This window comes from Centropristis striata, chromosome 2 (genome assembly GCF_030273125.1).
Source record: "Centropristis striata isolate RG_2023a ecotype Rhode Island chromosome 2, C.striata_1.0, whole genome shotgun sequence".
Lineage (NCBI taxonomy): Eukaryota > Metazoa > Chordata > Actinopteri > Perciformes > Serranidae > Centropristis > Centropristis striata.
The window spans coordinates 21,346,831-21,368,351 of record NC_081518.1 but is presented as its reverse complement, the minus strand read 5'-3'; the positions used below and the strand labels follow the sequence as shown (position 1 = coordinate 21,368,351).

Here is a 21,521-nt window from a genome sequence, read left to right as displayed (position 1 = left end):
GGCAATTTAGAGTCACCAATTAAACCTAAGTGCATGTTTTTTTTTGGAGGAAGCCGGTGTACCCGGTGAGAACCCACGCTGACACAGGGAGAACATGCAAACTCCACACAGGAGTTTGCACTCGCGGGGGGCGAGCCGGCGACCAGCTGTGAGGCGAGAGCGCTAACCACTACACCACCGTGTAGCCCTATGTCATATTATATAATTTATAATATAACATATTTTGCTGTTTGCATGTACATTGTCTGCCTATAGTTACTTTATAAAAAAAAGTGTGGGAGCTTGACCAACATGCATTTCTAACAGCATAACCTCTACTCAATACAATAAATATGAAATTAAATGGAAAATCTGAACTTTTTGGGGGGGAAATGGGGAAGTCTCAAAGGCACCTTATGTTGATATTGACTCACATATAAAATACAATGATTTAAAATAACATTGATTTATTTATTTATTTTAAGATATCTTAAAGTCTTTAGTCATAGTCCAAGTTGAGTTGAAGATTTCTTTTATTCGGTCAGTTTGAGTTTGAGGTTGTGACACCTCCTGCCAAATATCCACCCTCCTGTCACTTCAGATCCAGCCCTGTGTCCCACCTCTCCCATCACTTGAGCCTCCCACCCATCTTCTCAACTGTTCCAGCCCTGCAGGATGTAAAACATCCCATCATTCCCTGCCAGATGGCTTATTGCGTTTATGCCTTCGCTTTGAGTCGTACATCTGAGTTCTAACCTGGTTATTATCTGAGCCTTTAAACACAAACTGTTTATGCACAGCTGCTAAATTTCCTAAAAAAAAATACATTTATGCTGGAGCATTAGAATTTCTCTTCATTGGAACAAAAAATCCAACAATTAATGCTCAAAAGTTTTGCCAAACAGAACAGTTCAACAAAACTAAACCCATTATAATTTGTAATAATTTATAATGTCTCTGTTTTCTGCATGAATCACACTGTTTCTGAACATCTTTTAATTTTATTTTTGAGGAAATGGAGCGTTCAGCAGAGGAACATAAGATGTTGGGTGAGTAATTCACTGTTACTGTCACATCTCTGTCTGTGAGTTTCAACTTGTGACCCGTGTTCCTCTTTATTCGTCTTTGGTTCCCAAATGTCCTCATTATTTTCTCGACCTTTCCCATCAGCACATGAAGTACTTTGCTGCTGCTGATGTAGTTTGTGCTCATGTGATTTGCTGCTGCTGATGCAGTTTGTGCTCATGTGATTTGCTCTGTTTGCAACTCGTGTTGCTTTTTGAAATTCACCCGGTAATGCTGATCGTCCAGACTGTCAGACCTCACGCTTTGAGATGCAGCTTTTTAATGATGATTAGGTTGATTTCAAGCTTGCCCTTTTCCTTCACATGCATTCAAAACTGTCTGCCAATTTTACTTTTAAGAAAAATGTGGACTCTAATTCTAGATTTTTTTAATCTTTCCTCTCCTGCAGAGGGAAAAGGATTAAAGCTTTTGGGTGAGTGATAAACAGTGATAAAACCAAATGTGTGGTATAGACTGAAAGCTTAGCATTCATTCCAACAGCAATAATACTATACTATTTATATCAGAAAAGAAGATTTCGAACGCTCCAGTACATAGTATGTCAAATGCTAAAAATAGCAGGAAGTACTACTGCATACAGTCACATTTTGCAGGCTGCAAGACAGGATGCTTTTCTGGCTATTCAGACCCACAATCCAAGGCATGGTGGCAGAAATGTATATCGACTGAGCTGCCGAGCGAGAACAGACAGATGACAGCTCACTGACAGCTTGTTGACATCAGATTGTGGTGGATATATATGCAAAAGTGTCAAAGTTTGAGGCATGTTGTGAAGAAGTACATATCGTGCTCCAACTGTATGCATGTATGATACAGTACATGCTGTAGTACTGCAGCTGCTCTAAAAAGTAAAAGTAGAAAGGAAACTTGGAATGCAGCAAAAGAAGCCACAGCTGTGTAAGCTGCTCTGTGAAGCAGTGAACTCTCAATCAGGAGTGTCACATTGATCCATGAAAGGTCCAGCGTGTATCTAAGTCCAACTGAACACTGAACTTTTTTAAGACCAAAATGTTCAAGTTAACTTTGATGAGGTGAAAGTGAGCCTCACAGTGAGGCTGAAAGTTCTAAGACAAAAAAACCTGTCAATCACAACCTGATTTATCACCTGTTTGACTTTAAATGGACCATAATTTAATAAATGAACATCATGCTGTATTGAAAAAGACTTGGAACTAACGATTGAGACCATAAACTCATTATGAGAATGTTTACTGAGGTCACAAATCAAGTCAGAAGTTGGCACATATTCCTGTTACTACGGTGGCCCTGAGAGCTCACAGCGCTGCAACTTAGAAAAAACACAAGCAAATACACAAAACAAAAGCAAATTGAGAAAACATCTTCATCAATTTGACAACACAAGCGCAGCATTTAGAAGACGTGCTGCATAGACCACAACACAACACGATAAGAAAAAAGCGATGCAAAGACCACAACACAACAGAAGTGTTTCCAATGGACACTTAAAAGTGATGCACACATCTAGACATCTATGATATTATCACGTTATTTCAAACTAATTAATGATAATTTCACGTTATAAAGTTATAGCGTTAAAACGATCATAGCATGCTAACGTTAGCCATAGATCGATAACCGACGATCAATAGCATGCCAACATTAGCAGCGATCATATCATGCTAACAATAGCCAGCGATCGATTGCATGATAGCATTAGCAGGCTAGCAAGACCAAGAGCAACTCGGTGCCGTTGAGAGAGACCAACTAAAATGTGTATCATTAATTTATTTGATTTGTTTAACTGCAGTGTGATTGATGGGGCTAGCGCTATACATCACGTTATAACATGAAGACATAATTATCTTGAAATAACGTGATAATATCACGTGTGTCCAGACATGTGCGTCACATTTGCAGCGTTTTTTCTTAATATATTGTGTTGAGTTCTTTGCAGCACATTTTCTTAAGTTGCAGCACTGTGAGCTCTCAGAGCCACCGTATGTTACCTTACATACAACAGATTTCTCTGTGCAGCCAGCGGAATAGCCCCTGCTGGCCGTTAAAAGGAATGCAGCTTAAAGGCACTTCTGCATTGGCTTCACTCATCAGCCCGGGGGGTTTGTAGCTTGGTCTTCACTCAGTGGATTTGTCGAGTCACGTCTTTGCTCGACTGGAACAGAAACCTGCAGCCACACTGGACCCTCTAATCAGTTTGACAGCCCTGATTTAGAGCTTCAAAGAGCAGATAACAGGACTGCAGATTCTTGTGCTGCATTCTAATTTTCCTTTTTTCTTTTTAGTTCAAACTGCAGCTACAGTGAAACAGTACAAACTGCTATCAGGTTTCACATATCAGAGATGCATAAATTAAATATTCCAACCTCACTGGGAGTTTGATTGTCCACTGCTGATTTCCTTCCATGCTACATTGTTTTTTACACACTTTGATGCCACTTTTTAGGCTGCCAAACAGAAGATTAAGATTCCCTTATAAGTCCATCCTTTTTACACACCAGTGAACACACCATGCTTAGGAGCAGTGGGCAGCACATTTCGAGCTGTGTGGGGGGGTTAGGTGCCTTGTTCAAGGGCACTTCAGTCCTCAGCAGGTCAGTCCAGATTTGAACCAGCGACCCTTCAGTGGGGCGGCTGTGGCTCAGGTTGGTAGAGTCGGTTGGCACCCAACCGAAGGGTTGGTGGTTCGATCCCTGACCGTTGCAGCCTACATGCCGAAGTATCCTTGAGCAAGATACTGAACCCCAAATTGCTCCTGATGCTGTGTTCATCGGTGTGTGAATGTATTCCCAATGGTGGCAGGTGGGACCATTTAGGGTAGCCTCTGCCACCAGTATGAATGTGTGTGTGAAAGGGTGAATGAGCGCAGTCTGTAGTGTAAAGCGCTTTGAGTGGTCGCAAAGCGACTAGAAAAGCGCTATATAAGTGCAGGTCCATTTACCATTACCATTTACCTTCAGTTACAAGCATGATTCCTAACCTCTAGAGAATCAGTTGGTTCTGTCAGCATTTCAGCAATTTCTATCTCTGAGAAATTCTTCTTCTTGGCTGCATTGCATCATTTGATGTTGTAAACTCTCGGGGTGAGGCCTTTACACTGAGTAGGGCAAGATATGAAAATGACAATTGTTTTGAGCCGCCACATTTAAAACCTGATAGTTCTTGCTGTGATTGGCGAGATAGGAATGTTTCATGAATCACACGTGAACCCGGACTTCTGTGCCTGGATCTGCGCTGGTTTTATTGTTGAACCTTTGATAAATCAGGGCCAAATTACAGTGGCCCTGAGAGCTCACATTGCTGCAACTTAAAAAACACATGCAAATACACAAGCAAAACATCTTCATCAATTTGACATCACAAGCGCAGCATTTATATACAACTTTATTCTGCTTCTATTCTGATGATGGCTCGCCTTGTTAGTGACCTGTCAATCAAAGGTAGCCACGCCCCAAATCATACGATTCTATTATTAGAACTATTAACATATAATTGTCTTGAAGAAGATTTTTTCTAGTGATTGAGACCAGTGTTGTCCTAAAGAAAAATTCTGAGGTAATAAATCAAGTGAGAATTTTTTTCATTTTGTATTGAAATGAATGGACCCAAATGCTTCTGCAGCCACCGTCCGCACCCCTTGCTGGAGTTTTTGGTAGAATGCAGCTTAAGGCACTTCCTGGTTTGTCTCCCTGTTCAGACCCGGAGGTTGCCGCCTGGTGTGTTCAGATAACACAGGATGCATGTTCCTGCAGGTCTGACCAAGGCAGCAGAAACAGAAAACTATTCACACTCACATTAACAACTTTGGGCAATTAAGAGTCAACAATTAACCTGCATGTTTTTGGACTGTGGGAGGAAGTCAGCAGACCCAGAGGAAAGAACCCTGCTGACTCCGGAGAACAGGAGGTTCAAACTCTTGCTCTGAATCTTACTGTGAGGTGAAAGAGTTCAGCGCTGCAGCACCAAGCTGCACATCTCCAACCTTCTGCTGAGATGTTATTGTTTGTTGTCGTACAATTCTACATTAACATCCTGCTGGACTGATAACAGCTGTATATGTAAGTCATCATCAGCGAGTGATGGGTGTAAATTATTAGCGTTATCTAAAGCTGCAGACGCAGCTGAAAGTAATTATTAAAAGCATTGCCGGAGGAACTCTGCAAACAGGTTAGAGGCAACAGTTTGTGGATGTGAATGAGCTGAAACAGAGGATGTTAATGAACGATACCACAGATGTGACTCTAATCCAACTGTGTTATCTCCTAAACATGACTCAGTTATTTGTGAGAACAGGATTAGTTTCCAATGGAACATGTGACACTGCTGGCATGAACTCTGCTCCACCATGTGACGCATACAATAAATCCTGACAGTCAGAAGTTACATTTCCATATTTTAATGCACGCTGAGTCATTCTCAGTAATGATGATAATAGCAGGAATGTACTGTACTTTTGTGTTGGGTTCTAACTGACAGTGATATCAAAGTTTTTCAGCAACATGAACAAATCAAGATATCAGCCTGCAGCGTCCGTAAAGATATGTTTCTCCTAAATTAGCCTGATAACAATTAGTTTTAGGACTGTGTGATAACAGGGAGAATGATATGAAATCACACGTTTGGATCTGGGATATTAAACCACAAATTAGAGACTAAATAAATTAATATGTTTATTTCTGGTCTTTATCTTGAAATGTTAAAAAGCCCCCGAACCTGAAATTAATTGGTTTTTCAGTTCAGTTTTTTTTTTTTATTGTATCTGTTATTTTTTATTTGCCATGGTGATTCACTGAATTGCTTTTCTTGATGAGAGTTTAAAGAGGAAGTCGATGCCACTCTTTTTGCCCTTTTCCCATAAGTTTCTTTCATTCCAACTCTTGTGGTCAGCAGAAACGTATCTGACCTGGCCTCCGACTCCTCAAACACCCACTTTTTTGTCATGTAAACAAATCATGTACCATTTAGCTGTGTGCTCAAAATCAGACCGGAGACACTACAGGTGAATAGGGTAATTTATTGACCTTACAGATATCACCATAAAACTTTTGTTTTTTGTTATTTATATTAAGACAATATTTTTTGTTTTCTAAAAATGTATGTTTATATATCCAAATGAGGTATGCACTCATTAAACATGTGCTAATTTGCATATATTTCCAGGATATACATCTGAACATTGCGTAAAGCAAATTTCAAAGTTGTCATTTGATTTTGTGGATATATGAAATTAAAAGTTTGCTACAGAAAGAAATTAGGAAATATCTCCTTTTATCAGTCCATAAATCAGAAAATACTGTCGAAAGCCATTTAAAGAAATCTGTTTTTTAGGAAAAAATTGTTCTATAAATCATGGTAAGAATTATATATGGACAAATCTCTCTGTGAAGACCTAGATTTATGGTTTGTTACAGAAATAAATTGGGAAATTTCTCCTTTATTCATTTCAGAAATCAGAAAATACTGATAAAAGCCATAAAAAGTCAATTTACGTCATGTTTTTAGGAACAGAACCTTCTATAAATCAGGGTATGAATGATTGTAAAAACCTTCAGAATATAGTTAGGAATAAAACTGCTCACTGCAAACTGTTTGGTGCCTATAAGTGGAGCTGAAGTTGATATTTATAAGAAAAAACAAATTGTGAGAAAACGGCTTTTAAAGATTTCATCCTTTTTAATGTAAATTACTATTTGGTGACAAAATATTGAATCTTATTCATAGCAACAATAATATAGAGCATGTAAAACATCTTACATTGTGCATTATTTTCGGCCATAATATTTGAACATTTCTGCACCGTGAAGTTTAAACAGTCTGTGAGCTGCATTAATCGGGTCTGACTGAAGACAGAACAATCTCCTCTCTTCTCCTTGTTCTCCTCCTCCTCTCTCCTCCCCTCTCCTCTCTCCTCCTCTCTCCTCCTCACCTCTCTCCTCCTCCTTTCTCCTCTCTCCTCTATCCTCCTCCTTTCTCCTCTCCTCTCCTCTCCTCTCCTCTCCTTGTTCTCCTCCTCATCATCTCTCCTCCTCCTTTCTCCTCCTCCTCCTCCTCCTTTCTCCTCCTCCTCCTCCTCTTTCACATTTAATGCTCTGACATGCACATTCAATATTTTTTATTGTCTTTTAATTAGCATTAATTGGTTGTGCTCTCAGGATTAATTGTGGGGCTTAACATGCAGACAACCTCGAGCTAGTGGAAAGTTTTATCAAACTGTTGATGAACTGATAAGAAAGAAGGCGGTGTTAAACATTTCCTGCAGAGAGAAGAAGAGTTCCAGGATTTAAAACTGATTATATATACTGCTTTTTTGTTATATATTTCAGCATATTTCTCATGCGCATGGACAACAAGTTGCCATTCATGCAGCTCAGCCGTGCTGCAGCTGCCCCAGTGGCATTATTTCCAAATTGTATTCTGCAGGTTTTGTGCAGCAGGTCAGGAGATAGAAGAGGAAGTGCCACATCATGTATCAAAGGATAAGTGCTCATTATGAGGTTTGAGGTGTTTCGTTTTGAGTCATATAAGTGTTTTAACTTCCTTTTGATAAAATCTACAGTTGTGGCGTTTTCTTCAAGCTGTCAGACTTCAGACTTGCTGTCAGATATTCCATCATCTGCAGATTTCAGTGTCAGTTTATAATGTATTATGTTAGAAAATGTCCCCCATTATGCTCGGAGGGAAAATCCTGGATGTGGTCGCTGTCGGATTTGTGGGTCGAGGATGCCACCAGCTGTTCAGTCCTCGTTATTACAGAGTATTCGGTAGAGCTGGTTTTATTTCACCTGCTGAAAACATCACTTTCTAGGCAGAAAAATTACAAATTACTAAAAATGTAATATTATTATATTATATTATATTATATTATATTATATTATTTATGAAAGCAGCAGTGGTGAAATGTAACTATCTTTACTTTACTTAAGTACAAATTTTAAGTACTTTATACTTGTACTTCACTACATTTCAGAGGGATATATAAATACTTTCACTCACCTGTATTCATCTGACAGCTTAAGTTATTTTATAAAAATAAGATTTTTGCACACAACAAATATATATATTTGTTGTGTGCAAAAATCTTATTTTTATATATATATTTTTATATATTTCTCATTCAGGAACACATTGAAATTTATTTTTGAATCTATTATAAAAAAATATATACATATAAAAACAATAATAATACATGTTTACATAATATCCAGTATAATAGAATAATTATTTTTGATAAAGTTTTGCTTATGTCTTTTGCCCTTGGTAAATATTTATTTTTTTCTTGTTTGTTTATTATTTCTGTGTTATTTATTTATACTCATGCACCATATATATATATATATATATATATATATATATATATATATATATATATATATAATTATTATGATATCTAATATCCTTATCCTAATATCTAAATAGTTGCAGATTCATTTTCTGTCAATTGAATCATTGATTAGTTTTAGCTGTCGGCTACTTGTAGTATTGGGAAGTTTAATAGTGCATAGTTTTGATGTATTCAGAATTAATATACAATGTTGAAATATATATATACATATTGATTTTACTGGGGATACAATATTTGTACAGTAGAAGCCGTATTGTTTTCCTGTTGATATTATAAAGTTTGGGGTTCTATCTAAACTTCGTCCGTGGAGTAATTCTCCTTTTACTGTAAAACTTCCATGATCTTTTTTTTCTCTTCCATGATCCTGAGGGAAGCGGCTCCATAACGTGATGACGTCACTAACGGCTCATCCTCACGTGACGCAGCCGGTCAGCTGATATATAATAGTCTGCAGTTAGTCGACAACAAGTTTGAAGTGCTCGGTCATTGTTGTGTTCATGATTTTGTGATTTTTAGAGACTGTTACAATGAAGATTTTACTCCTGTTCGTGTTCGCGGCGTTAGCCCTCACCAATGATGCACTCATTCGGTAAGAAAATTAAATACATTCAGGTAATAAAGGGGTTTTGTTTTCAAACAAACAAACACGAGTTATATGAACTGACGCTAGCTAACATGCAACTAGCTCTCTGTTATCTAACATTTAACGACAGTAAACGGTCTGTTTGTTCATTTTAAACCTAGAAAATGTTCAGTTTAGTTATCTAGAAGTGAAGGGTGTCGACTAGCAGCTACTGTAGCTCCATATTTATATTCAGAGCGCAAACGTTAGCTTGTTTTTATCTCCTCTGTCTCTATCAGCCAGGACAGAAAGTCTTGTGACATATAAACCTGTTTAGTTATGGCTCCCAACACTTCTCTATAGTCTGTGAATGGTGGAGGTGGTGGAACTCTAATCTGACTGGTGTTTTGGATATAACTTGTTAATATTCTTATTGTTTATGCACCAGAGTCAGCTTTATTGGCCAGATACGTGTGCGCAAAATAGATCTACAGTTTAAACAACAACAAAGCTAGGAAAAAGGCCAAATTTATATTTAGCTGCTCTTTACAGATATGTGTTTATTGTTTATAGCGTGTGGCTGCTTATGGGACTGTGTTCAAACATGAATGTACGATAGCATAGAAAAATAATAACATGAATGGAGATCCTGGTATTGTGCATGGTGGCTCATTGGGGTAAATTACTTGGACTGTGCCATCGATTGTGTAATCAGTTTCACCTTTAATTCACCTAATATGACATGTCAAAATGTCTGCTGTGAATAAGGTCCATTAAAAGGCATCAATGCTGCATGATATTAAAACTGATGAAGGCTGGGTGTCTTAAGTGACACTTGGCCTTGTTATCTCGCACAATAAGGATAAAATGCCAGTTTTTGAGTACATTTCTGAATATTGTTTCCAGACAGTACTATTGATTCTCTCAGGTCTGCTAATAATGTCTTTCTGTAAATTTTCGACCACCTCAAAGTGAAGACAGACTGTTCATTATCTGTATTTGCATCCAAAGTCTTTTATTGTATTCTTTCTGTTATCATATTTTATTGCTTATATCCTGCAGTTTTCATTTTTTTGCTGGAAGTACTTTGTAACATTTATGTTAATGTGCTACATTTTCATCTTTACTTGCTTATATTTGTTCTAGGTAGGTAACTTCATGTGCATATCCCATTTATTACATTTTTAAGACCTAATGATTAGCAAAAAATGTTTGGATTATTTGATTGTGACTATCAGTCCTCTTTAGTCACTACTCACAGAAGTCATGGCATGTGCTAAAAATAAAAAACTCTTCCACTCTGCGGTTATCTATATGACAACTTCTACACCCTGTTTTCTTAAAAAGCCACAGGGTTTCAATATAGTGGCAAGGCACTCTTGAATTTATAGAGCTGTCCAGTTGCATGTTTGATTCCTGTAAAGGCTTAATGTTCTGCATTCAGAGAAATCGTATCTGAAATATGACTCCGGTGTTAATGGATGCAGTTTAGCAGAAGGTTCACTATTCGTTTAATATTTAATTTCTTCAGAAGGAAATGATGATTAAGATACAGTTGGTCAAGGCTGCATGAGCTCATTGCAGTACTATAAGTCAGAAATATATGCAGTTGCCTGTTTATTAGGTACACCAAGTTAAAACTGAAGCAGTCTAATAAAACAGTCTTGTAATTAATCCTCCTTCATGGAGGTTAAAATGTTTGTTTTGCGTTGAAGCAGCTTTGGAGAAATTTTCATTTTACAGTCTGAACATCATTTTGGGTAATTTAATTTGTGGTGCTACTGAATTAAACAGATTTTAAGGTTGTCATAAATACAGAATTTCAAACTTTGATATTGAACTAGGCACAGAAAATTTGACTTTTTGTTGTTTTTTTCTTTCTTCTGATCCCTGGGATGGTGGGACACTGATGTAAATATAAATGGAAAGCATTAAATTCAGATTTCAGAGTGTATTCATACAAAAACATCAGTTTCAACATAAAATATAGTATTTATATAGTTTTGGTTGCATACAAGTTTTAAACAACATCCCAGCCTTTTTGGAATTCAGGTTGTATATCTTTAGCTGCATTATGTTTAACACTTACAGTATTTTCCAACACTCTGAAGGAAAACACTGTGCAGATAAGATTGACGTATATGGGTCAAGTCTTATCTGCAAGGCCACCACTAGTGTTGGTGTTGTTACACATGAAGTAGTCTCATAATCAAACTTGATTGCTGGGTGGTCTGAAACCAGTCTCTAAATAAAAACTTCTAAAATAATCTTCTGTTTCAGAATTCCCTTAAAGAAATTCCGTTCGATCAGACGTGAGCTCACAGACTCAGGGAAGAGACCAGAGGAGCTCCGGGCCGACAAGCACTCCCTTAAGTACAACTTTGGCTTCCCCGCCAGTAACACACCCACTCCAGAAACCCTGATGAACTACCTTGACGTAAGCATCACTCTGCATATCACTGACCTGTGCACCCTTAAGTCTCCCCTTTCCCCTAATGCACCGCTCACAAGCTAAAAAGCCACGCCGAGGGGACGCAAACAAACAAAGGTCCCCCTGTGTCGCGGCCTTGTTCTGTAAATCCTACCAGCTGGATGGAAAATTAGACTTTGCCTGTCTTAAAAAAACAACTTTTTTTTAGACTAGCTGATTCACTCTGCTGCAGACCAGAATCAGCTTATAAAAGATGAAACTGAGTGGCAGAAGAGGGAAACCACATGACAGCTGACTCACTGTTGATCCTTTTAATCTTCGTCAGATGACTGAAAGTTTATTTGTTTGCTCTCCGCTTTGCTTATTGGGTAATCACCTTTCTCGTCAAGATTAAAGGAGAGAAGAAGAGTGAGGGGTCAGGCGTTCAGACTGATCATCTGATAATCTTCTTCCTAGCTACTGTGCTGCAGCAGCTCGCCCCTTTATCTGTTGGCCAATACATCCACAGAACAAAAAAAGAGTTTCAGAATTTAAACTGTGTCCATTACTGACATAACTTGGTTGCAAAAAACTAAGAGTGGGAGTTTAGTGATTTAAACTAATAAAACATGCATAGGAGAAACTGCTGCATGCCCTCTGAGAAACAATGTTCCAGTAACTCTAAATAATCAAAAAAGAACAGGCTTCACTGAAGTTGTTATGAAAGCTGTCCTGTAGATCAGTGGTTTCCTTTTTTGTTTGTTTTTTACCAAGACACCCACCCTCAAAACACACACCTGCAATATTTCCTGCTGACAATCAAGATTTATTTTAAGAACTGCTTAAGCTAATAATGATCCATACATCAGAGGCTCTTAGTTGTTTTATGTCAGACTTATGTCTGTTGCAGTTCCCAGCATTGATTCTTTAGTAAGCCTCTCTTCCTGCCCTATGCATCACATCAGGACAGAGCCTACTGGTCAACACGTTCCCCGCAGTCATGGTGTTATCATTGTTAAGTTCACAGAGTCAGTTCCCACAATGCCTTGTGTCTTGAATATCAAGTAGGTCGCCGCCTACTTCAGGTCCCACCATGCAGGAAACAACAAATTTCCTTCACACCCCCCTTTTATTTTTTTTATGTGAAAGAACAACACAATAGAACTGTATTAGAAATGTATTGAACATGTATTAGAAATGTTTGCATCTCAACACAATGTCCATAAAACAGTGCAATTAACATCAAATTAAATGAGCTGCAAGTGACGCTCAGGGCTTGAAGACCTCCGGCATGGTGCCGGGAATCCGGCTCGGGATTTATTAATTAATTAATTAATTTATTTTTTTAATCATGTTTTAAAAAAAAAACAACAACACCAAAAACCCTTAGTTAGTTAGATCTGGATATGACCGGGGAGGGCAGCATTACGGTGGATAGCGTATAGCCTGCCGGAAAAGAAGACTCATCGGCGAGCGTGTTTGAGACCCACGTCATTACTATTTTTCAAGAAAGTGACTGGAGACAAATCGAGCGACTCCTTCTTACTCTTCTTAACGAGCCGCTAACGAGCCAGAGGCCGGCTTGCTAAGAAGAGCCGCCGTTAGCGGCAGTTAGCTCTGTAGCAGTACAGTGTGTATGTGCTGCTGCTGCAGGAGGTGTTCACTTAGCGATCTCTGTTTGTTTACAACAAGCGCCGGACACTGTGAGCAGTTAGCGAGTGCCGTTAATTCACGATCACTATGTTTATGAGCAGCGGAGACTCTGTGCATAATAATTTTGTGTGCTTGCTTGCAAAAGCACACTAACTACTCTTCACCGGGCTTATTTTGTGTGCTTGCTTGCAAAAGCACACCAACTACTATTCACCGGGCTTATTTTGTGTGCTTGCTTGCAAAAGCACACTAACTACTATTCACCGGGACTATTTTTATTTTGTGTGCTTGCTTGCAAAAGCACACTAACTACTATTCACCGGGACTATTTTTATTTTTATTTTGTGTGCTTGCTTGCAAAAGCACACTAACTACTATTCACCGGGCTTATTTCTACTTTTTATTTTGTGTGCTTGCTTGCAAAAGCACACTAACTACTATTCACCGGGCTTATTCTTATTTTGTGTGCTTGCTTGCAAAAGCACACTAACTACTATTCACCGGGACTATTTTTATTTTGTGTGCTTGCTTGCAAAAGCACACTAATTGTTATTCCGTGGGCTTATGTCTTATTATTATTCTTCCGTTTCTTCCGTGGTGTTTTTTCGGTCGACTACTCCTCCCAGAGTTTTGGTCGCACATACACAAAAAAGGTATCAAATCGACTGGCTCGCCCATGACAAGTGTGCTATGACTTTTATAAGGGTTTCGACAAACGGTTTTCAAATTATTGGGCAAAGACACGTCAAAAAATCCCCCCAATGTAACCCTATGGAGAGTCTAGAGCGGTGATGTCATCAAACAGAGTGTAGAGGGAGAGAACGAATTGTCAAAAAATAAATTTGAAAACTGCGCTCCAGGCCGCAAATTTCACTCTACAGAAATAATTTATACATAGAAACGTAGGAAAATTTGTCCTCTCACTCACAATCCTCTGGTAAAGCTGTCAGAGTTATAGTTTGGGCGCAAGACGCACAGATGCTCAAACAAAATGCACCAACTGCCGCATCGGCTCCCATATTAAAAATGAAGGAAGATTTCTCAAAAAAAAAATTTAACAGTTTTTTAAAATCGCTCTAACAAAGCTATTTTTTCATTTTTCTTAAAAAAAAACATATGGAGATGTTCAGGAAGAACTCAGGACGCTCAAAGTGAAGTCGGATCAATGATAGGTATTATGGTTTTGCCGAAAATGCTTTCTGTTCGAGGCCAGAATTTCAAGTTTGTCGACCTCTGTCTGCTCACTTTGACGGAACTGTCTCCATCGTCAGTTAATTTCAGTTGATTGCTCTGCTCTGATTGGTCGACTCCACCTGGCCACGTGGTTGCTTAGCTACCAAAGCCCCCCCCCCCTCCAACACAGACATTCTAACTGATAACTGTCAGTTTACTCTAAGTGAACAGACTTCATAAAACACGAGACCTTATAACTTGACCATACATTGTCCAATCTGCCTCAAACTTGTCATGCATGATGATGGTTCATCACTTTTCAGTTCTACATAACAATAATTCATAAATTCCCGCCCTTTTTATTAGCCACGCCCCCTTTTACTAACTAATGAACCGTTTGTCCTAGAAACTTGTATAAGATGTCAGATTACTCAGCATAGAGTCCCTGTTTAACTGGTGATTGATAACCCCGCCCCTTTTGATAAGCCACGCCCATTTTACTAACTAGTGAACTGTTTGTCCTAGAGACTTGTACGAGGTGTGAGTGTACTCAGCAGAAAGTCCCTGTTTAATCCGTGCCCCTTTTGATAAGCCACGAGAGTCACGGTCCAGAGGCAAGCACACAATCAAAATTTCTTTAGGAATTTTCTAGTTTTGTGTGCTTGCTTGCAAAAGCACACTAACTACTATTCACCGGGACTATTTAGTGCCACGGCTGAGCAGCGAGGCACTCATCTTCACTGCAAGCAGTGAGGATGAGTGCCTCGTGCGAAGCACGAGGCATCTCTTATTATTGCTCATGTTTATTAGTGCCACGGCTAAGCAGCGAGGCACTCATCTTCACTGCAAGCAGTGAGGATGAGTGCCTCGAGCGAAGCTCGAGGCATCTCTTATTATTGCTCATGTTTATTATTATAGATTATTCTTCCGTAAAAACTTTGGCGCGTAACTAGTCTCACAGCTTTGAGAAATCGCGAAAAGTAAAAACGTCAAAAGTTGCGCCCTAATCGGGAATCGTGTGGAATGACTTTTATTAGCGATCGGCGCGCACGTTTTCGCACAACGTGCACAAACGTGCACTTTTTGGCCCATCCGGAACGCATTGCGCCAACTTTGGGGCCTCGCCATTCGCAAACTGTTGCTCGTAAAATCCCGAACTGATTTAGAAAGTTGTAGGGCCTGAATTTAACTCTAGTCCTCTGAAATTTCAGAGAGATTGCACGTATAGTTTTCGCACGAAGTGCGAAAACATTTCCATTTTCCCAAACTAATGGGGAGGGCGATTTTCCCATGTGTGTGTATTGCGCGGAATGTTCAGACTCTAGACTGGTGATGTCATCAAGCAGAGTGTAGAGGGAGAGAAGGAGTTGTCAAAAAACAAATTTGAAAACTGCGCTCCAGGCCGCAAATTTCACTCTATAGTAATAATTTGTACATAGAAACGTAGGAAAATTTGTAGTCTCACACACAATCCTCTGGCAAAGCTGTCAGAGTTTTAGTTTGGGCGCAGGACACAGAGAAGTGCCACCAAAACGCAACAACTGCCCCATTGAGTCCCATATTAAAATCACACGAGGATTTTTGAAATAATCAGATTTTACCGTTTTTTTAGATCGCTCTAACAAAGCTATTTTTTCATTTTTCTTAAAAAAAAATATATGTAGACGTTCAGGAAGAACTCAGGACGCTCAAAGTGAAGTCGGATAAGTGATAGGTATTATGGTTTTGCTGAAAATGCTTTCTGTTCGAGGCCAGAATTTTCAGTTTGTCCACCTCTGGCTGCTCACTTTAGCAAAGCATTGTCAGTGACAGTTAGTTTCTGTTGATTGCTCTGCTCTGATTGGTCGACTCCACCTGGCCACGTGGTTGCTTAGCTACCAAAGCTCCCCCCCCTCCCTCTCCCCTCCTCCAACACAGACATTTTAACTGAAAACAGTTAACTCTTTTAACTTGACCATACATTGTCCAATCTGCCTCAAACTTGTCATACATGATGATGGCTCATCACTGATTGTCTACATAACAATATTTCATAAATTCCCGCCCTTTTTGATTAGCCACGCCCCCTTTCTTAACTAATGAACCGTTTGTCCTAGAAATTTGTATGAGGTGTCAGATTACTCAGCATGGCGTCCCTGTCTAACTGTTGATTGATAACCCCGCCCCTTTTGATAAGCCACGCCCCTTTTACTAACTAGTGAACCGTTTGTCCTACAGACTTGTATGAGGTGTCTGTGAACTCAGGACAGAGTCCCTGTTTGACTGGTGATTGAAGCCACGCCCCCTTTGAGTAGCCACGCCCCTTTTTACTAACTAGTGAACCGTTTGTCCTACAGACTTGTATGAGGTGTCTGTGGACTCAGGACAGAGTCCCTGTTTGACAGGTGATTGAAGCCACGCCCCCTTTGAGTAGCCACGCCCCTTTTTACTAACTAGTGAACCGTTTGTCCTACAGACTTGTATGAGGTGTCTGTGAACTCAGGACAGAGTCCCTGTTTAACTGCTGATTTAAACCACGAGAATCATCCGGCAGTAGTCCCGTGGCACTCCAAAATTTCCCTGGAATTTTGTTTCTTTTTTATTTTTATTCTTCCGTTTCTTCCGTGTCATTTTTCGGTCGACTACTCCTCCCAGAGTTTTGGCCACACATACACAAAAAAGGTATCAAATCGACCGGCTCGCCCATGACAAGTGTGCTATGACTTTTATAAGGGTTTCGACAAACGGTTTTCAAATTATCGGGCAAAAACACGTCAAAAAATCCCCCCAATGTAACCCTATGGAGAGTCTAGAGTGGGGAAGTCATCAAACAGAGTGTAGAGGGAGAGAAAGAATTGTCAAAAAATAAATTTGAAAACTGCGCTCCAGGCCGCAAATTTCACTCTACAGAAATAATTTATACATAGAAACGTAGGAAAATTTGTGGTCTCACTCACAATCCTCTGGTAAAGCTGTCAGAGTTATAGTTTTGGCGCAGGACGCACAGATGCTCAAACAAAATGCACCAACTGCCGCATCGGCTCCCATATTAAAAATGAAGGAAGATTTCTCAAAAAAAAAATTTAACAGTTTTTTAAAATCGCTCTAACAAAGCTATTTTTTCATTTTTCTTAAAAAAAAACATATGGAGATGTTCAGGAAGAACTCAGGACGCTCAAAGTAAAGTCGGATCAATGATAGGTATTATGGTTTTGCCGAAAATGCTTTCTGTTCGAGGCCAGAATTTCAAGTTTGTCCACCTCTGTCTACAGTACTGTCTCCAACAGCAGTTAATTAGTGCCACGGCTGAGCAGCGAGGCACTCATCTTCACTGCAAGCAGTGAGGATGAGTGCCTCGTGCGAAGCACGAGGCATCTCTTATTATTGCTCATGTTTATTATTATTATTATTATAGATTATTCTTCCGTAAAAACTTTGGCGCGTAACTAGTCTCGCAGCTTTGAGAAATCGCGAAAAGTAAAAACGTCAAAAGTTGCGCCCTAATCGGGAATCGTGTGGAATGACTTTTATTAGCGATCGGCGCGCACGTTTTCGCACAACGTGCACAAACGTGCACTTTTTGGCCCATCCGGAACGCATTGCGCCAACTTTGGGGCCTCACCATTCGCAAACCGTTGCTCGTAAAATTCCGAACCGATTTAGAAAGTTGTAGGGCCTGAATTTAACTCTAGTCCTGTGAAATTTCAAAGCGATTGCACGTATAGTTTTCGCACGAAGTGCGAAAACATTTCCATTTTTCCAAACTAATGGGGAGGGCGATTTTCCCATGTGTGTGTATTGCGCGGAATGTTCAGACTCTAGACTGGTGATGTCATCAAGCAGAGTGGAGAGGGAGAGAAGGAATTGTCAAAAAATAAATTTGAAAACTGCGCTCCAGGCCGCAAATTCCACTCTACAGAAATAATTTATACATAGAAACGGAGGAAAATTTGTCTTCTCACTCACAATCCTCTGGTAAAGCTGTCAGAGTTATAGTTTGGGCGCAGGACACAGAGAAGTGCCACCAAAACGCATCAACTGCCCCATTGAGTCCCATATTAAAAACACGTGAGGATTTTTGAAAAAATCAGATGTAAGAGTTTTTTTAAATCGCTCTAACAAAGCTATTTTTTCATTTTTCTTAAAAAAAAATATATGTAGACGTTCAGGAAGAACTCAGGACGCTCAAAGTGAAGTCAGATTAGTGATAGGTGTTATGGTTTTGCCAGAAATGCTTTCTGTTCGAGGCCAGAATTTTCAGTTTGTCCATCTCTGGCTGCTCAGTTTAGCAAAGCTTTGTCAGTGACAGTTAGTTTCTGTTGATTGCTCTGCTCTGATTGGTCGACTCCACCTGGCCACGTGGTTGCTGAGCTACCAAAGCTCCCCCCCCCCTCCCTCTCCCCTCCTCCAACACAGACATTTTAACTGAAAACAGTTAACTCTTTTAACTTGACCATACATTGTCCAATCTGCCTCAAACTTGTCATACATGATGATGGCTCATCACTGATTGTCTACATAACAATATTTCATAAATTCCCGCCCTTTTTGATTAGCCACGCCCCCTTTCATAACTAATGAACCGTTTGTCCTAGAAACTTGTATAAGGTGTCAGATTACTCAGCATAGAGTCCCTGTTTAACTGGTGATTGATAATCCCGCCCCTTTTGACTAGCCACGCCCCCTTTTACTAACTAATGAACCGTTTGTCCTAGAGACTTGTATGAGGTGTCTGTGAACTCAGGACAGAGTACCTGTTTGACTGGTGATTGAAACCACGCCCTCTTTGAGTAGCCACGCCCCTTTTTACTAACTAGTGAACCGTTTGTCCTACAGACTTGTATGAGGTGTCTATGTACTCAGGACAGACTCCCTGTTTAACTGGTGGTTGATTACCCCGCCCCTTTTGGGTAGCCACGCCCCTTTTAATAGCCACGCCCCTTTTTACTAACTAGTGAACCGTTTGTCCTACAGACTTGTATGAGGTGTCTATGTACTCAGGACAGACTCCCTGTTTAACTGGTGGTTGATTACCCCGCCCCTTTTGGGTAGCCACGCCCCTTTTAATAGCCACGCCCCTTTTTACTAACTAGTGAACCGTTTGTCCTACAGACTTGTATGAGGTGTCTGTGTACTCAGGACAGAGTCCCTGTTTAACTGGTGGTTTATTACCCTGCCCCTTTTGAGTAGCCACGCCCCTTTTAGTAGCCACGCCCCTTTTTACTAACTAGTGAACCGTTTGTCCTACAGACTTGTATGAGGTGTCTGTGAACTCAGGACAGAGTCCCTGTTTAACTGCCGATTTAAACCACGAGAATCATCCGGCAGTAGTCCCGTGGCACTCCAAAATTTCCCTGGAATTTTGTTTCTAGTTTCAGTTGATTGCTCTGCTCTTATTGGTCGACTCCACCTGGCCACGTGGTTGCTTAGCTACCAAAGCCCCCCCTCCCCCCTCCCTCCTCCAACACAGACATTCTAACTGATAACTGTCAGTTTACTCTAAGTAAACAGACTTCATAAAACATGAGACCTTATAACTTGACCATACATTGTCCAATCTTCCTCAAACTTGCCAAGCATGATGATGGTTCATCACTGACCACTTATACATAACAATATTTCATAAATTCCCGCCCTTTTTGATTAGCCACGCCCCTTTTCATAACTAATGAACCGTTTGTCCTAGAAACTTGTATAAGGTGTCAGATTACTTGGCATGAAGTCCCTGTTTAACTGGTGGTTGATAACCCCGCCCCTTTTGATTAGCCACGCCCCCTTTCATAACTAATGAACCGTTTCTCCTAGATACTTGTATGAGATGTCTGTGAACTCAGGACAGAGTCCCTTTTTAACTGCTGATTCAAGCCACGCCCCCTTTGAGTGACCACGCCCCCTTTTACTAACTTGTGAACCGTTTGTCCTACAGACTTGTATGAGGTGTCTGTGAACTCAGGACAGAGTCCCAGTTTGACTGTTGATTTGAGCCACGAGAATGACGGTCCAGAGGCAAGCACACAATCAAAATTTCTTTAGGAATTTTCTAGTTTTTATTATTTTTAATCTTCCGTTTCTTCCGTGTCATTTTTCGGTCGACTACTCCTCCCAGAGTTTTGGTCGCACATACACAAAAAAGGTATCAAACCGACCGGCTCGCCCATGACAAGTGTGCTATGACTTTTCTAAGGGTTTCGACAAACGGTTTTCAAATTATTGGGCAAAAACATGTCAAAAAATCCCCCCAATGTAACCCTATGGAGAGTCTAGAGTGGAGAAGTCATCAAACAGAGTGTAGAGGGAGAGAAAGAATTGTCAAAAAATAAATTTGAAAACTGCGCTCCAGGCCGCAAATTTCACTCTACAGAAATAATTTATACATAGAAACGTAGGAAAATTTGTCCTCTCACTCACAATCCTCTGGTAAAGCTGTCAGAGTTATAGTTTGGGCGGAGGACACAGAGAAGTGCCACCAAAACGGACCAACTGCCCCATTGTGTCCCATATTAAAATCACACGAGGATTTTTGAAAAAATCAGATTTAAGAGTTTTTTAAAATCGCTCTAACAAAGCTATTTTTTCATTTTTCTTAAAAAAAAAAATATGTAGACGTTGAGGAAGAACTCAGGACGCTCAAAGTGAAGTCGGATCAATGATAGGTATTATGGTTTTGCCAAAAATGCTTTCTGTTCGAGGCGAGAATTTTCAGTTTGTCCACCTCTGGCTGCTCACTTTAGCAAAGCATTGTCAGTGACAGTTAGTTTCTGTTGATTGCTCTGCTCTGATTGGTCGACTCCACCTGGCTACGTGGTTGCTTAGCTACCGAAGCCCCCCCCCTCCCTCTCCCCTCCTCCAACACCGACATTTTAACTGGAAACAGTTAACTCTTTTAACTTTACCATACATTGTCCAATCTGCCTCAAACTTGTCATACATGATGATGGCTCATCACTGATTGTCTACATAACAATATTTCATAAATTCCCGCCCTTTTTGATTAGCCACGCCCCCTTTCATAACTAATGAACCGTTTGTCCTAGAAACTTGTATAAGGTGTCAGATTACTCAGCATAGAGTCCCTGCTTAACTGGTGATTGATTACCCCGCCCCTTTTGACTAGCCACGCCCCCTTTTACTAACTAATGAACCGTTTGTCCTAGAGACTTGTTTGAGGTGTCTGTGAACTCAGGACAGAGTACCTGTTTGACTGGTGATTGAAGCCACGCCCTCTTTGAGTAGCCACGCCCCTTTTTACTAACTAGTGAACCGTTTGTCCTACAGACTTGGATGAGGTGTCTATGTACTCAGGACAGACTCCCTGTTTAACTGGTGGTTGATTACCCCGCCCCTTTTGGGTAGCCACGCCC

The 21,521-nt window shown here is 40.0% G+C and overlaps 1 protein-coding gene across 1 annotated transcript in view; it reads left to right on the top strand.

The window, feature by feature from the left end:
• The first annotated feature begins 8,827 nt into the window (after positions 1–8,827).
• Positions 8,828–21,521, top strand: part of ctsd (cathepsin D) — a 44,846-nt gene continuing 32,152 nt past the window's right edge. Inside the window, exons 1-2 of the mRNA XM_059352640.1 lie at positions 8,828–8,972; positions 11,226–11,382. Of these exons, the coding sequence (XP_059208623.1) occupies positions 8,911–8,972; positions 11,226–11,382 (219 nt within the window). The 5' untranslated portion in view covers positions 8,828–8,910. The remainder of the gene's footprint in view (positions 8,973–11,225; positions 11,383–21,521) is intronic.